The following is an 18,682-nucleotide window of genomic DNA, read 5'->3' on the forward strand; positions in this document are numbered from 1 at the left end:
CCACAAGAGGAGTCAGACCCCTACACCGTATGTTCTGTACTGTACCTGTAGGATGGCTTCACAAAGGCAGTTGGTTACCTGTGGTCGACGGGTCTTCTTGGTCAAGCATATGGCAGTTAAGCAACGACACCCATATGATGCAACGGTACTCTCTGCACATAGTACTGATTGTGCAGCGACGCCTAGCCTGACAAGAAGAAAGGTTTGACCAGGAATTCGCAATTTTAACGATCAACAGTTTGTGTAATATAATTAGGTGAGGTATTTTTCAGCCAGAACCGAGTACCAACTCTCAGCTAATGATGTAGTTAGACCTCATTGTAAGCAGCTCTTTTTCCTTTTCTTTTTCTAAGTCTGAAGTAAATCATGAAAAGTGGTTGTTAAAACTCCATTACTCTAACAGTCTTTTCCAGGTCATAGTGCCAGTTATGAAGAAAGCTGTGTTGGAGAGACGCCTTCATGTGGTGACACTGATGTAACCGGTTGCCTAAACTGCCTCATCTACTTCCCTAAGACCCGAACGGAGGACGGCGGACTAACAGAGAAGGGCAAATTCAGCCTGCAGTCCACTCTGTTCACGTTACAGACGAACCTGGAGCTACAACAACAATAACATGAGCAACAACAACCACTACAACTACTACTATTACTTCTACAAGTATACTATCACTGCTGCTGCTACTACTACTACTACTACTACTACTACTACTATTACTACTGTTACTATTACTACTGCTGTTAGCATCATCACCACCACCACCACCACCATCAATTCTACTACAGCTACTACAACTACTAATACTACTACAATTACTACTACTACTACTGTAATATTTGTGTAACACATTCTGTACTACAGTCGGGATTGTCTGTACACCGTCATTCAGTAATCACCTTACACTTGTCAGGATTTCTAAATGATAAAGGGAGATTCCAATTCTTTCAATCAGCTTAAATATCGTGTGTTAATTTAGTCAGACTCCTTTTACTCCTTCACTTCAAGGACACAGTTTTATCTTTCATTCTTGCTATCTCGAATTTAAGTAAGCTTTAGAGAGACTTTTCGATTTGGTGAGGTTAGGTATTGCCTCCCTTTACCCCCTTTACTGCAAGAAATTTTCCTAAATCTGGATAAAATTGTCTGGAAGCAGCAGGAGTAAAGCGATACCTCACAGCACCGGAGTGAAATGGTTAAGTACTGACATTTTTTTCCTCGTGTTCTCACTCTCCTCTTCTTTCCATCTTTTCCATGCTGATTCCCCCTCCCCCCCCTCTCTCTCTCTCTCTCTCTCTCTCTCTCTCTCTCTCTCTCTCTCTCTGCCATTTCCTACCCTCTTTCCCCTGTGCTCTAACCTACCTCACTTTTCTCCCATCCTTTCCTACTGTTCTCTACACTTTTCCTCTCATCGTCTTCTTCTTTCCTTTCATGCTGCAGTCTACGTTTTTCTTCCTTTCGTATCCTTCTCTCCACTTTCCTCTCATCCCCTACCTTCTTCCCACAAGCTCTCCTCTCCCTCCTCCTTCATTTCCTCACTGTATCTCGTACTTGCTCATATTACTTACTAATCCCTTCCACCTCGCCGGTCTTCCTCCCCAACTTCCTCTGGAGCGACTTTTATAACTTCTTAATGTCACCCTGTTTCCCCTCACCCCATCCCTCCATAACGCCTGCTAACTCGTCCTTGCCACATCCTTCCCCTTCTACAGGAACACCTCCGTCCTTCCTGTCTCTCGTTGTCTCTAGTCTCTCTCCCTGCAGCACGTGAGGGGCCTGTCACGTGAGGCAAGAGATGTGGGAGCTGACATGGTACATAATATGTTTTGTCTCTGTGTCCGGTTGGCTGGTTTGATTAATAGTGATGGCTTTTGTTCTAATGAATTTTCTCTCTCTCTCTCTCTCTCTCTCTCTCTCTCTCTCTCTCTCTCTCTCTCTCTCTCTCTCTCTCTCTCTCTCGCTCTCTCTCTCTCTCTCTCTCAGACAAAAACGCAATTACTTTTACACAAATTTCTCTCTTTTCGCACATCATTAATTACGAGTAATATTGGATCTCTTCTTACAAACTGCCTCTCACTTATTCCCTCTCTCTCTCTCTCTCTCTCTCTCTCTCTCTCTCTCTCTCTCTCTCTTTCTATCTCTCTCTCTGACACAAAAAAACGCAATTACTTTTATATAAATTTCTTTCCGTAGGGTATATAATTAATTAGATCCCGTCCCACAAATTGCCTCTCACATATTCTCTTAAAAACTCCTCTCTCTCTCTCTCTCTCTCTCTCTCTCTCTCTCTCTCTCTCTCTCTCTCTCTCTCTCTCTCTGTCCGACCTTGCTCTGCTGTTACTGACTCTTGTAATGTTTCACCTGAGTTTCTAGGTAATGTTGTTATGAAGGTGCGTCAATAGAACAGGTGTGAGCAGACTGAGTTTCCACGTATTTTGAAAGTCATACGAAGAAAGATGAAGAAAGAACAGCACAGACAATTATTCAGTTATAAAAGGCACACACGTACTCTCTCTCTCTCTCTCTCTCTCTCTCTCTCTCTCTCTCTCAACCTGAATTTTTCGTTCTCCTAAACTGGGTACAATGTATTTTTATTTTGGGAGTAGAGTTCGAATAAAACTGTGAAAAAAGATCAAAGTCTCTAATAAATTTTTGGATGTGACTCGACACAATGCTTCTCTCTCTCTCTCTCTCTCTCTCTCTCTCTCTCTCTCTCTCTCTCTCTCTCTCTCTCTCTCTCTCACACACACACTGAGGCTGCGTAAAGATCACACAGACAGTAAACAATTAATAAATAAGTAAATAAATAAATAAATGGGATATCACCGTACACAGTGGGTTATGTTTTTCCTTTTCGCTTTTCACGGTGACTCTTGCTATTCATTCAAGTGCTGTCTCTATCTTTTCCTTAGCATTTATTTTTATCACTCATTCTCGTAATTGTTCTGTTGATTAGTTTGTTATTTTTTATCCTATTTTGTTTCTAAAGGCTTTTTACTTTATTAATTATTCCAAATCTTTCTGTGTTCAAGTTTTCTCTCCAGATTCTTAGTTAGTTTATATTTTGCACAGATCTTACAAGTTTCATTTTATATGTTTATTTCCATGATTTCTCTACGGATTTGAGTTTCTGTCTTTCCTTCTCTTTCAACTAGTGTTCTTCCACAGAGCTACTTCCTCATCCTTAAAAAGATCTGTTTGAACCATTTATATAATTATTTTTCAATTTGGTTTTTACGGTTTTAAATTTCCTTTCCACATTTTATTAGATAACTTGCTTTAATTCGCACTTCTAGTTTTCTGTCCACTCATTTCCTTCACTGTCACCTGTTTTTCAGTTGACTTTATCTTTCATCATTCTATTATCTCTTTCGTTTCATTTACTCCCTTAAATTCTTTTTCTTTATAGAGTTCTTCAACGTTTTCTTCTGAGTACTCTATTTTCTTTTTATTCTTACTTTTCTTCATCAGTTTCTCACATTAATTCTCCTAACTCAACTTTTACTCATTTTCCTCCTTATTTCCTTTCTTTACATTTTTCCTTCACTCATTTAACGTTCTTTTTCACTCAAGTTTTCTGTAACATTTTATTAACATCATTTTTTCTCAGTCATGTTCATAATTTCCTTTCTTCATTATTTTTTCTTACTAATTTCTCGTTGTCAATTCTTTCATCAGTTCTCTCGCTCATTTTTTTCTTCCCGCTTTTATCACTTATTCTTCTAACTTTACTTTTCAGTCAGTCTTCTATTATTCTTTTTGTTTCTTATATCTTTCCTTCACTTTCCTAACTCTTTTTATTTATTTTTCACCATGCTTTCATTTCTTCATCATGTTTATTTCTCTCTTTTCATTCTTGTTATACTTTTTCTTTGGTCCTTCAACCTTCATTAGATGTTTTCATTATTTCCAAACACGACGCTTTATTCATTTATTTTTTGTCTATGTACAGTATTAACCCAGATTTCATTTCCTTCTCAAATTTTCTTTCACTTCCTTAATTTTCCTTGTGTTAATGACCTGTCTTGCTAATTTCATCTATAGATTTTTTTTTATTTCCTTTCATATCCTCTCATTTTCTCCTAATTTGTGTTTCATTCATGTCTTCCTAGTTTTTTCCTCGCTCATGTTCTTCCTCACTATCAGACTTCTGAATAATTCTTCATTATCGTATTTTTTTATTTATTCTCTAGTACAGGCCTATATTTTTTTTTGTGAAGTTTTAATAATTCTACATTAACGTTTCATTTCATTAATTGGTTTCTTTGTTATCTTCTGTCAAACTTTTATTTAATCTAATTCTGCCCCTTTTTAACATTCTAGCATACATCTTTTACTTCTGTCATATTTTTATTCACATGTTGCCTGCATTTACAAACATATATTTATTCACTATTTCCTAATTCGACTTTACATTCCTCTGATTTGTTTTATTAGGTATATTATTTACTTTTTCTTTTTATTGAAGCGTTTCAATAGTTCATTAATGTCATAATATTTTCTTCTTCACGGAAAATGTATATGAAATGCCTCAGGTACGAGAGAGAGAGAGCGAGAGGGAGAGAGAGAGAGAGAGTGTTGCCACACGGACTGAAGGCTATTTTCTCCCTGACTTAATAATATTGTGTCCAGGTGTGTCCGCCTTACGTGAGAAAGTGAGTGATGGTGAGTGGGTGAAGCTGTGCCAGGAGGTAACGAAGGGAAAGGTTATGGAAAGGTGGGAAGGTTGTGGAACTGAACAGATCTTGGTGAAAATAAAAAATAATCTCGTTGTGTTATCGAATTGTAGAAAGATATAAAAGCACGCCTTTGTATGGCAAGACCACGCACGGACGGGCGCGCGTGCACACACACACACACACACAAGCGCACATGAACTTATACATGCATGCGTGTTCAGTTGCACACAAGTACACTAAAAAATATGTTGCAGACTACGCCTATGCTTTGCACTCACGTGTACGTATACACACTCAATACACATATATGCAAAACACAAACGAACTCACTGCTGAGAAGATAGCATAAAAAACACACCTCTCTCTCTCTCTCTCTCTCTCTCTCACACACACACACACACACACACACACACACACACACACGAAGAATACACATACAAACAGACATCCTCTTATATGGAAGAAAAGAAGAAAGTTAAAAGAAAACCAAATGCAAACATTAGAATCACCCAAATATCACTTCAGGAACAGAAATGCCATTAATCGTTGCTGAATTAACTACAAAAACTGGCAATATTTTCACGAGGAAGCGCAAAACCTATCGCCAGATGTTGATTGCACGGTTGCAGTAAATGTAGATTATTTGGAGAAGATTGTAGACAACAGTCTGTCCTTAGAACAAGCGGCTTTTAGTTATACAAACATTTAAGCTGACATGAACTGACATAATCTACACACCATCAATATATTTTGCTGATGGATATTGAAGGGCCACTTAATCGATGTTTAGGGAGATTGAATTAGCACCCAGGCTGAAGGGAAACGTTGAGAGCACCTTTCAGTGGATTATGAGAGTGTGAGGAAAAGGGGAAGCACTGGCAGACGACCCTTGCCAGAGTAAACATTGTGACGTGGCCGTGTTTACCCTCCGTTAATATCGCTGTTACCTAACCCAGGATTTGCACCTCGTCTTTCTCTTTTTCACGTCCTCCTTGACATTCCTATTTCATGTTCATTTCTTTTCTTGCTCTTCGTCTTCCTAGAATAATGATTTTTTGCCTTTTCTTGCTGTCCGTATAACTTTGATTCTGAAAAGGGCTCGCAATTTGTATCAAAATTCAGTATCATATTGACATTAAAAGTATTGCTAAAGAGAACAAGAACTCATTTAGAAGTGGTTTTGAACAGAGAAACACAGACAGCCATGCAGAAACATTTTGTGCTAAAATTGCTAATATCGTCAACTTTCAATCACACAGTAGACATGATTTTTACCACAAGAAATAACCCTGGATACTTTCATGGGAATCAAGCAACGCAATATAATTTTCTCGGGCAAGTATCTCGCCTGAATAAAACCGAATGTTTTAGCCTAATCAGAACATCAGTGACCATTTGCCTTTAAAACGAGGAAAGACGATGTAAATTTTAAAAGCGACCGAAGTGAAACAAAATCTCACCCATTCTTTGTACAGGAGTTTTTAGTCAGAGTTGAGAGGAAGGTGAGTTAGGTGGATGTGTAAGAGGAAGCTGTGGGGTCGAACTTCCTGTGATGGAAAAAAATGTATCTTTTGACATTAGCGCTTTCCACTCCAATTCAGAGAGAGAGAGAGAGAGAGAATGTATATGCAGTACGTCTGTGTGTGTGTGTGTGTGTGTGTGTGTGTGTGTGTGTGTGTGTTTTATTCTGACACAATCTTGGTGTGTGTGTGTGTGTGTAGGAGTGTCGATTATTGTGAAACCATAGGGGTCTAAGGCTCTTTATTGCGGCTTCCCTCCCTCTTGTTATTCTCCCTCGTGTTATTCTCCCTCGTGTTATTCTCCCTCTTGTTATTCTCCTTCTTGTTATTCTCCCTCCTGTTATTCTCCCTCTTGTTATTCTCCTTGTTATTCTCCCTCGTGTTATTCTCCCTCTTGTTATTCTCCCTCATGTTATTCTCCCTCTTTATTTCTCTCTTGGGATGGTGTACATGACTTTTATATGTACACATTTTTATATACGTCCGTGCACATAAACAAATACGTACGCACACATTCGCACGCAAGCACAGATACACATACACAAACACACATACATACATACATACACACATATACACACAAACACACACACACTCACACACACAGACACTTGCACGCACGTAAACACACAGTCACACACACACACACACACACACACACACACACACACACACACACACACACACATACACAAAACACACACATACATACACACATGTCTCTCTCTCTCTCTCTCTCTCTCTCTCTCCAGCTCAAGTTATCTTTGTCACAAATACAGGAGGTGCGTCATAAATGAAAAGATTAGTGAGGCAGGAAAAAAGAAGCGAGAGAGAGAGAGAGTGAGAGGGAGAGAGAGAGAGAGAGAGAGTATGAAGGGAAGACAGACAATTTGTGCAGGTAAGGACAGACAAGAGAAGCTGAGGGGAAGAGGAGGTAGTGACAGAGACACAAGGAAAACTTAAGAAAGACAGAAGAGGCTGAAACAGAGATGGATATACAGGTGAAGAGGAAAGGACAAAGAACAGACAGGGAGGTCGTAGTAATGTGGAAAGCATAGGGGTTCTTGTTCAAGGGAGGTAAAAGAACATGAAGTACAGAGAAGTAAATAAGACAGGGAGGTGATTGGTGAGACAGAGTGAGTTTGGGTGAGACAGAGAGACCTTCGGTGAGACAGAGAGGGCGTGGGTGAGACATAGAGGGCGTGGGTGCGGTTAAGAGGGTGTGGGTTGGGAAAAGGGTGCGAAGATGACCTGCAAGAAGATGAAACAGGTGGTGGTTGCATGCGAGGTTAATGTGAGAGAAGGTGAGAGAGGTAGAGAGGTGTGGTTGAGGCACTGAGGGCAATAATGAGGAAAGGAGGGGAAGGATGAGTCTCTGAGGCAGTGATGCAAATGAGGGAAGGGAAGAGTTTTGCTTGAAGGCAGCTACAAGACTGAGGCAGAGGGAGTTTGTTGTTTGTCAGAGAGATGGGTAAGTAGCGCAGGGACGTCTTGGGTGAGGTAGGGAAACCAAAGTGAGGCAGGAGGAGAGAAGGGAGAGAAAGAGAAAGGGGGAAGAGGGTGGGTAAGGCAGGAGGAGGGAGAGGGAAGAAGGCAGGTAAAGCAGGAAGGATGAGGGAAGAAGGTGGGTGAGGCAGGAGGAGAGAGGGGAGGAGGTGGGTTAGGTGGGAAGAGCGAGGAAAGGAGGTGGGTGAGGTAGGAAGTGCGAGGGAGGATGGTGGTGAAGCAGGAAGAGAGAGAGAGAGAGAGAGAAATGAATTCCCCGAGCTAGGCAACTAAGGCCATATAGCCCCGCTGGGGTTACAGGAGGGAGCTACCCCTCCTGGGACGGTAGCCCGGGCGAGGCTCGAACTTGCGACCTCCCGATCACAAGCTCAGCGCGCTACCACTGTGCTACCGCGCGAGAGAGAGAGAGAGAGAGAGAGAGAGAGAGAGAGAGAGAGAGAGAGGAGAAGGAGAAGAAGAGGAAGAAGAAGAAGAGGGAAGAAGATGGGTGAGGCAGGAAGAGAAAGGGAATAATGTTGGTGAGGCAGAGAGAGCCTGAGTGAGGAAAACAGGGCGAGGATGAGTCTGTGCGGAAGTGGAACAAATAAGGAGGTCAGTGTCACGGGAGGTATGACATGCTGAGAAGAAAAAAAAATAAAAATAAAAAGAGTATGTGATGATGGAATGCGTGTGTGTGAGACAGAGAGGAGGTGAGTGGGACAAAGACGGCGTGAGGGAGGCAGAGAGCATGGGTGAACAAAGAGGGCGTGGATGAGTATGTAAGGAAGTGAAGCAAGCAGAGGGGTGGGGACTAGGGGGTTGGCAGGATTAGTTCACTGAAGGTAAGAGAGAGGCTGATGGGAAACATGTTATTTACCCCTGTCTGCTGGGACCTCCTCACCACCCACCAACACGAAAACACAGAGGCAATGGTGTATGCGTGTTTGTGTGTATGTGTGTGTGGGTGTCTTCGAACTTACTCTCTTACTATGTTCTTAACTCTCTGACCGTGGTGAATTTTATCTCTTCTGAATAAAATAGTTCTGCATTACCTGTATTAAAGTGGTAAATTTTTTCTTCGCAATCAAAACATTCCCTCTTCTGCTGCAGTACGTTTGTCTAAGTTGCAATAAATCTTCCGACGTTTGCTGCAGTGTAATACAAGAATCATGTTTCCCAACCAGATTATGAAACACCTTCACTACGATGAGGTCTTGTTTACTTCTTGTTATCTACAGAGAGGTTGCTAGTAGTGAAGAGGCTGGCGAAGGATACACGTCATCCTCTCAGTTTAAAAGTCTATCCTAAGTATAATCATCAGGACTTTAGACTAGAGAGATTTACTGCGTTAAATAAATCACGACGAAAGAGGTGTTACAAAGCACACAAAACCAATGGAATTACAGCACAACACTAATACTCTCAAGCTCCTTTTGAATAATGATAAAACTAACATAGACTCCAGTAATTTCGTCAGTTAAATAAAACGTTCTGTTGCTATATGGAATAAATACCAGAGTTGCCCTGATGATGAGAGTGCCAAGGCGTAATGTGCAAGATAAACAGGTGAAGGAGAGGTGTTACAAAACCTCCCAGTCCAATAAAAATGCGGGTCAACATTAATTAGCGACCCACGCCAACATGCTTGTGTTACCCCTCCTCTTGCCGCGCCCTGCCATTTTCTGTAACCCGGCACCACTAGCAAGGAGAGGAGGGGGAGTGGCATTGACCTCCTGAGAGAGAGAGAGAGAGAGAGAGAGAGAGAGAGAGAGAGAGAAACTGATGTGGAAAGTGAAAGAACACAGGAAGAATTACCTACAGAGAGAGAGAGAGAGAGAGAGAGAGAGAGAGAGGAACTTTGACAACAGAACACAGAACAAGTAAACTCATGCCTAAATACAAGCGTCTGGTACTAGGCGGTACAGAGAACTAGAACTGTTCCGACCATGAAAGAGCTAATTATAACAGCTTTAGCACTCCGGTTCGTATTCTCGTCGAAGCTCCCTAACACCTCTTCCTTATAGATTTATTTTTAGAGATGTGTAGTTAATATCTTTCTGTACGTTATTAATGCAGAGAATGGTACTATTGGAAGGAATTACGTAATACAAGGATGGACAATAAGGCGTACCCGAAAAAAAAATCGCTTAGGAAGATGTGTTAGGGAGCTTCCTTACGCGACTACAATACAGGTCTCAGGCGAAATCGTCTTGTGTCAGCTGGAATTACACTCTGGAAAAGACACAACAATACAGCAGTTCAAGGAGTAAGCACTGTAAAATTACTTGACTGATTTACAAAGGAAGAAGCTTGTTAAGGCCAATATGACCTAGATCTTATGTCAAAATATCGAAAACACGACCTGGGGTTATTTCTATTTATGGGATTGCGTAACCATGGCGGAAGGGCAAGCAATGGGGGAAGCACTGCGGGGAGGGAGAGAGAGAGAGAGAGAGAGAGAGAGAGAGAGAGAGAGAGAGAGAGAGAGAGAGACAGACAGACAGACAGACAGACAGAGACAGACAGACAGACAGAGACATAGAGAGAGAGAATAAATAATGAACTTTTCTCCTTAGACGGACACTGATTAAACTTGACCTGGAGAACTTGTTTGGCTGATTTTTGCAGATTCTTTCACAGCTTATGTAGCTGGCTTTCAGATAATTAAAGCCTCGTCTGGCATACAGTGAATTCCATGTGGCTTGATGTACAGGACACTTAAACCAGTTACCCTAAGGTCATAACGTCACTCGTGCACACCTACAGTAGCCCATACCTGTAATGCTGCAAGTCACCATTTAACGTGTCCTTTATGTAGGTATCCCTCATAAACAAGGTTAACACCACGACCTTGAGTAACTATCTCCGCCATGCATGTGTTGCCTGGCAGAATGAATGGAGCTAACTAGTCACTTCAATCACCAGCCAAAGATACTTGCTTATTTTATTTGTGAGGCCAGACATCGAAGTGCTTAATTTATTCTGACTGCCACTTTAGATGGTAGCAAGGAATCTTTAACAAAACTAGTGGCTTTAGCAGTATGTACTGTGATATCTCTGTTTTGAAAATGATTCCCCGATAGAAGAAACATTTCATAAAAATTATATAAAAGCAATGATAATAATAATATTTACCACTAAAAATTACTAATTATAATATGGTGATCAGAAAATAATTAGGGAATGGCAGTATGAGCATGCTGGCAAAGATTCGTCCAACCGCGAATCGTCTTTGTAGGAATCGTCTTGTCGGGAATAGTCTTTGTGGGTATAAACCGATCTTACGGCCGTGAAGAAGAAATGTACTCGTAGTCATGATATTAACATTAAATATGGTCACCATATGAACTTAACTTTTTTTCATATATCGAAGAGGGTTATAGGGGACAGGCTCTTACTGTTGCACACACACACACACACACACACACACACACACAGGGACAGACGCACGGGTGTTGCCCTAGTTGCCCGGGCAACACCCTTCTTTCCCGATTAGTTATCTTCACAGTGGGAGGGATTTTTCCATTCCAACTAAATTTTCTGTTTCACTCTCTAACGCTGCCCCAGGCCGTTTTTTTTTTTTTTTATCCTCTAGTGTGTGTGTGTGTGTGTGTGTGTGTGTGTGTGTGTGTGTGTGTGTGTGTGTGTGTGTGTGTGTGTGTGTTGTGTTTGGATCGGCTTTACACAAACAGTAACATATTAAACACAATCTACTGCCTAAAGTACGCAGTCAACTATGTCAACGATGCCAGACGGCCATGCATACAATATTACTAATATTTTGCGGAACATACAGTACAATACAACAGTGTGCGTGCGTGTGCGTGCGTGCGTGCGTGCGTGTGTGTGTGTGTGGGTGGGTGGGTGGGTGTCAAGCCCCACGGATCATAACAAGAGATGAATGGCTAACGCTGAGTGAGGTATGAAAAAAGAGGTCAAGTGAAATGCTAAACAGCTGAAAATACACACATACCTGGCTTGCAAGACGCAGTGAATAAATGATAAGGTAGCAGATGATTATGAAGACGCACTTCTTGTTTATCCCTGTTATCCCCAGACGATTATATTCAGTTTTTGGCAGACTTTTCGGACTGGAGGGGCTTGATATGGCTTTCAGTAACCCCCTGCTTCTACGCGGTTCCTTTAACCTAACCCGACGTATAAAATGGAAGCATTTTAACACAATAATGATGAACTTTAAGTGATTCTCGCTATCTCCAGTCGATTTGATTTAGCTTCGCAGAGACTTTTCGAACTGATGATGTTGGCCATAGCCTTGATCAATTACTCCGATAATAATACTCGCAGAGAACGATATAAATGGCACAAACGTCCTGATTATATTAACAGAGTAACAGATTTTGGTTGATTGATATAAACACGGAAGTATGCAGAGATGTAACTAGGTATACAGAACAAATCCGTAGTTAGAGACCTAGGAGAAAGAGATAAAAAGGAGAGAGAGAGAGAGAGAGAGAGAGAGAGAGAGAGAGAGAGAGAGAGAGAGCCTGCGAAGTTGGTTGAACAAAAGAAAACTAAATATAAAGGCCGTTCATCTCAAGACGTCTGGAAACATTGGGTTTCAAGGACTGCATGTCACAGGCAGTGGAAAAGGCTGACTAAGGAGGACACTTTCAGGGCAGCGCAACTACGTACACTGTAAATGCTGAATAGGCGCCTTGAGATGATACAGTCTGAAAGAAAGTGTATTGAGAGAGATAGTTGGGCACATTAATCTACCTAAGCGTTGGATATGTTTGGCCAGATATAAGTTCTAACATACAGGCGAACAAATGAGCTGAATAAATCGAGACTGAATTACCTAAAAAATGAGATATAGGAATGAAAAAAATAAAGAAGACAGCTTTATCAGTAAACTCCTTAGGGTACTTGGCTCTGAATGTTCGCTTTGAAGAGAGTGGTGACTATTGGTGTTAGGCGGAAAAAAGGAAGTGTTATGGTATTGCAAATGAAAGCAAACAGCAAACGTAGATGAATTCATAACTTTCTCCTACGAAGTTGGAGGAGGTTATGTATTCACCTATGTTTGTCTGTGTGTTTGTCCACATGATATCTCCAAAAGTTCTCAATGAATTTCAAAGGAATTTTGTGAAAGGGTGGGTCATGGGCAAATGAAGGATTCTTTAATTTTAAGGGCGGAACAGGATCAGGATCATATGTATCCAGCACAATATCTAAGAAAGTTCTCAATGAATTTCAACCAAATTTTGTGGAAGGGTAGGCCATGGGTCAAGGAACAACTGAGTAAATTTAGGGTCGGATCCAGATCCTATGTATTTCACATAATAACTCCAAGGATCCTGATCCCGATCCTTTTTAATGGCAACGGCATAGGCAGAGGTATGCGCTCTCTGCGATCTTTCTAGTTTTGAATCTGTTACTGAGAATTCTTTAACTATGATATTAAACTGTAGGAGTTGAAGATATGGATAGTAAAGGAAGAAGGCAGAGACAGAAAGAATAAAAATAGATTGATAGATACATTGAAAGGATTCACCTTCAGTGGAGCTTAGAGGTACATTTGTTGCTATTACTCTGGATTAACTTTGCAACTATACATGTGGTAAGAGATACAAAACTTCATACTTACTGATTAAACATTATTTTTTAATCGGCAACTGGTGAATAGTTAATTGCCTTCCTGTTTTTATATAGCGTTATAAAAGGTTCTGCAATTTAGCAATTAACTCATGAAAGGCAAAACAGTCGACTCGCTTTGTTGTAAAAGGTCAGCCGGTCCACGTGAGGGTACAGAAATGTATTTTATAAGACCCATGTGACCTATTATGAACTCGAATACCGGACAAGTGGAGGCCCTCTACCGTGATTGGGAACGTGATCTGGGTTTAGACCACAACGGACTCTTTGGCCCGGTCCTTTGATGGCAAAAATATAAGGGCATGAATCTTGGCGATCGAATGTGACCACTGCCAGCTTTGTTTCCGGATAATCTGTCCTGCCGGTTCGATTGCAATGGAGAGAGTCGCAACAGAGGGAGAATCAGCACTCACAATAAACTAACCACTGCACCAACTGAATCCAAATACAATATGTGAATCATGTTGTGTCTAAGCAGTAGGTTACTTCGATGGCAATGGAGACAAATAAAGACAGATCGCAACATATCATCCCTCGCAGTGAATCCATGCCAGGAAATGTAATACTATCGAGGGCAGCATCTCGATAGGATATTCATTTTGCACTTCCATGTAGAGTATAATGGAGACAGAGACAAACCGTAATAAACACCAACTCCCATAAAGACTCCAGGATATGTTTAACTGAGCCATCTGTCTGTTAAGCAATTTATTCAACCAGTTAGACCGAAATAAGGAAAAAATATAATGCCAAAGCGTACCAAACCCAGTAAGAAAATGTAGGATTAAGTTCTTTGTCTTAAGGTAATCTGATCTTCTATTTAGACTGCAATAGACAAGAACAGTGTAGTTAACAGACATACCTTTGTTGAGTCTTCTATCTTCTTCATCTTCTTGACCATGGTGTAAGGCGAGGGGTAAGACTAGGCTGCTTGAAGTCCACATAATCTAACTCTTACAACACAAGACCTCGACCACCTTACCCGCACTACAGAGGCATCTGGAATTAAAGAACGGATAAAATTAGAATTTGGGATTAAGAGACAGGATGAGACACTAAGCAATTTAATATATCAAATACAGACAGAAAAATTATATATAACAATGGTAACAGAGAGAAGATGGAGATATACAGAAACAGACATGGCAAGGGAAGTAGAAACAGATACTGAAGCAAGAATGGGAAAGAAATGTTGAAACAGCAAAAAAGATAGAAGGTAGAGAGACGAAGACGAGGAATTATCGAGGTGAAAAAATGGGAGAGAGAGAGAGAGAGAGAGAGAGAGAGAGAGAGAGAGAGAGACAGACAGACAGACAGACAGACAGACAGAGACAGACAGACAGACAGACAGACAGAGACAGACAGACAGACAGACAGACAGAGAGTGAATTGTTACTTGAACTGAGAACTAATGTTGAAAGGAAATTGCTCAACTTTTCACCGCACTGACGCATTTCTCTTCTCCTGAAAAGACTTGTAATGCCTCGCAGCCTCTCAACATCTTCAGCTGAGAGACTTGTTTTGTATTATATCTGAGTTTTCTTGGGTGTGACGTTGCATACAGCCTTCTTTAACCCTTTCATTACCACGAGGCTCTCCTAAAGAATTTAAATTAGATCGTTAGGAGCAAGCAAGAATGAGCTATAAAGAGTTGATTTTAAAACAAGCAATCATCTTAACTCACTCAGTTTGGTGAAGTTTTTGTACTTTCTTTTGTTCTCTCTCTCTCTCTCTCTCTCTCTCTCTCTCTCTCTCTCTCTTTTACTATTTTTTTTATTTTAGTTAAAGAGATTTCAGGTTAATGAAAACTTTACCAGATCCCTCAAGTTCGGAATACCTCTCCTAATCTAAATAAAACCACCAGTAAACTAATAAAACCGCCAGTAAACTAATAAAACCGCCAGTAAACTAATAAAACCGCCAGTAAACTAATAAAACCGCCAGTAAACTAATAAAACCGCCAGTAAACTAATAAAACCGCCAGTAAACTAATAAAACCGCCAGTAAACTAATAAAACCGTCAGTAAACTAATAAAACCGCCAGTAAACTAATAAAACCGCCAGTAAACTAATAAAACCGTCAGTAAACTAATAAAACCGCCAGTAAACTAATAAAACCGTCAGTAAACTAATAAAACCGCCAGTAAACTAATAAAACCGCCAGTAAACTAAGTATACACCCAACCATTTTCAGTATTTGCATTTTTATTTATGAGACCAGGCCTAGAAGGACATATCTATTAATTTCAAACTATCCGCCTATCAGTCAGTCAGCAATCAGTCAATCAATCAATCTATCAGTCTATCTCTATCAGTTTATCTCTATCTATCTAACCATCTATCTCTTTAGAATTATCTATACTTCTATATTTATCTGATATTTATTTATATTTATCTGTTTATCTGTATCTACCTATCTATCTGTCTCTCTGTATATGTTGCCTGACACCGCTTAATGTCAAGGGTGGCCTACATAATAACGCACCTGTGGATATCACCATGCCAAATGCCGGGATGAAAAAACGAGAAGGACTTCAGCGGATAATCCCACGGCCCAGGGAATGAGACCCAGTGAAAGAAACCTGCTGAAGCTGACGCACGAATTAGCTAACGAGGTCGACATGACAGCCTGCATTAAAAAGGTATAAATAAAAGCTTCAGAGGATTGGCTTTCAACTTTCAAGCCGACTCGAGGGTCGTCTGATGGAAACTAGGGCAAAGAAGGACAGTAGTTTGGAGTCACTGCAAGTCAAATTATTGTGGGCTTAGGAGGCGCTCTCCGGGGAAGCCGAAGGAGGGGTATGGAGTATGGGAGTGAAGATGGGATGCGAGGAAGAACGGAAGGATTTGAAAGGTAGGGGAATGAGGGGTGACTGAGAGAGGAGAGGGGAAGTAAGGGGTGAGGGGAGGGGGAATGACGGGTGAGGGAGAGACGGTAAGGAAAGTACGAGACAAGTTTCATGACAGATTCCTTGTTATTCTTCCTAACACCAGACGATTCTATTTTGTGAAGGAGAGATTTTTCGAACCGTAGCGAGTTAATATAGTCTTTTCCAACCAATTAATTACCAAACATCCTTCTTAAGCTGAAAAAAATTGTTCGGAGGTAGATCAGTAGAACACGTCACAGGGCTGAAGGAATTGAGCTCACAGTGAATAGAAAAAAAAAAAAAAGTGGCCCTAACCTTTCAACTTGAGGACGTAAATATATTCTATACCATTGGGTGCTACAGGGGTTAAGTGAAAGCTATATTTAAGCAATCCACATCAGAAAGTCTGCTAAGCCAAAGCACGTCATATGTTGGTAGGATATAGATAAGGTACAGAATATGTTATCATGGTGTGGTGAAGTATTTATGACCCAGGTAAACAATAACAATCACTAACATAAATCAAAATAAATGGAAATAAATATGTAAATAAATGAAATAAAATGTTGCTTAAAGTTCCATGGCTGTATATATATGAAGCCGAGTTACCAGTTTCTCCATTTGCATAGTGCCAGTTCTTAAAAAATAAATAAATAAATAAAATAAAGGAATATTTTGGAACGCAGCCCTGTCTAATGGACCCGTACACTCTCCTTAGCGATTTATCCCGCGTATTTGCTTCTTTGATATTTATGCTCTTGCGTGGTACTCACATTAACCCTTTGGCTACAGTGGCGTCCTTTCATATTTTAATTCTCGTTATATCCTGGTGATAAAATTTAACTCCGGAGAAATAACTAGCAGTGAAATGGCTATGAAACCTCTCCGAAAGCTTAATGAAGTCGTCTGATGGTAAGAATAGTATATGCAAAGAGTCATTCATAAGGCGAAGGGTTTAATATCGACTTTCTTTCCATCAGTGACAAACAAGAGGATAGTAGCCCCTAGAAAATCATGCCACTACGATAAAATTCTTGTCGTAACTCAGATTTTGATTTCTAGGAAGGACAAGGAGGCTGTAGAATCATCCTGTTTGTCCCGTTCTAACGTCGTAAATAACTCAAGCTACGACACGAAAATTACAGCAGGATACAACTGTTTTACGCAAGATTAAGGAAAGGAAAGCAAAACCTTCCCTCATCTAGGTCTTCCCATAAATACATATCTAAGTTACTACGAGACATCGATCATAAATATGTCTGAAAGTCTCACCCCAGGCTCCTATTGCTCAGTGTCAGTTGAATAAAGTCGTCCGGCCTGAGCCGCAATGTAACACGATAGGAGACGCGATAATGGGAGGATTAATGGTATCGGTATTAACACCCCCAGCTCCTATGACTCTCGGCAGAATAAAATCGTCTGGCTTTAGATGGACTGTAAGACGAGAGGAGAGGTGGCCATGAGAAAGTAACTCCTTGAACTGCCGGCATGTAACACTCCACTTCCACTCCACCCGAAAGATTCACGTGTGTTGAGGGGACGGTTCTGTCAGTGTTATCAGCATCTCCCCTGCATCATGAGCTCATTTCCTACTCCCACTGTCACAGGTCTCAACCGCGCCCATACCGGCCAACTGAGACGTACCCGCAGCGCATAAGATACTGCCAGTTGTAATTCTAGTGGGTCTCATTGTATTTTCACTTTATTCTTGCTGCCTCCAGACGATTTTCTTCAGCTTAGGAGAGCCCCTGAGTGGAGAGGAAGTTGATGGAAGCTGTATCAACCCCTCCCCCCCTCACATCTCGAAAAATCTAGGCAAAGGTGAACCAAATAATCTGGAAATAAAGTAGAAAATACGTCGTCAGTCTGAAAGGGCTAACAGCGTATTGTCACGAATCACTGTTGACGATAAAGGATGACGATAGATAGAGAAGTATTCTGAATTGTCACTAAGGATTTCGTAAAACCTCTTTCTTAACGATTTGTTCTGCACGTCACAACTCAATAGCCTCGTTTGTGATAATGATGCCGACGATCTCAATATTAAAGACAAATTACGTGTAGAGGAGAACGTTAAGGTGCAATATAAATAAGTAAATAAATAAATGAATAAATATTAAAACGCAATACAAATAAACAAATAAATAAATCACTTATGAAGAGTTGCTAAGAAGCCCAGTGTGCCACCTGGAGTAAGGCCCTTAACCCCTTCAATCCGATGATGAATTTAGGTAGATCATCCTTGTTGATTTCGGACAATACCACTCAAACGAAGAGCTCCACAAAAGGGGTCATTGAAGGCTGCATTTAACCCTCCGACTTCGAAAAATCCCCCATGAGCTGTAGAAAATCGTCAGGAAATAACAATATAATAAAATAAACACGTCCACGTATTCATGGGGTAACACAGCCGCGATTCACTATTAACGCTTAAGGGTAGTGATGCATAATATCCTCTCAGAATATCAATAATTGCCCCTCATCGCCAACGCTCAGTGGCTGACGTAAACGATG

General features: G+C 40.8%; 1 protein-coding gene across 1 annotated transcript in view; it reads left to right on the forward strand.

Moving 5' to 3' along the window:
* The first annotated feature begins 7,440 nt into the window (after positions 1–7,440).
* The window catches only part of LOC145404290 (uncharacterized), a 132,390-nt gene continuing 121,148 nt past the window's right edge, over positions 7,441–18,682 (forward strand). Inside the window, exon 1 of the mRNA XM_080275811.1 lies at positions 7,441–7,498. Coding sequence (XP_080131937.1) covers positions 7,441–7,498 — 58 coding nt within the window. The remainder of the gene's footprint in view (positions 7,499–18,682) is intronic.

Source organism: Coenobita brevimanus, chromosome 63 (genome assembly GCF_032717465.1).
Source record: "Coenobita brevimanus isolate Jiangsu-jjx chromosome 63, ASM3271746v2, whole genome shotgun sequence".
Taxonomy (NCBI): domain Eukaryota; kingdom Metazoa; phylum Arthropoda; class Malacostraca; order Decapoda; family Coenobitidae; genus Coenobita; species Coenobita brevimanus.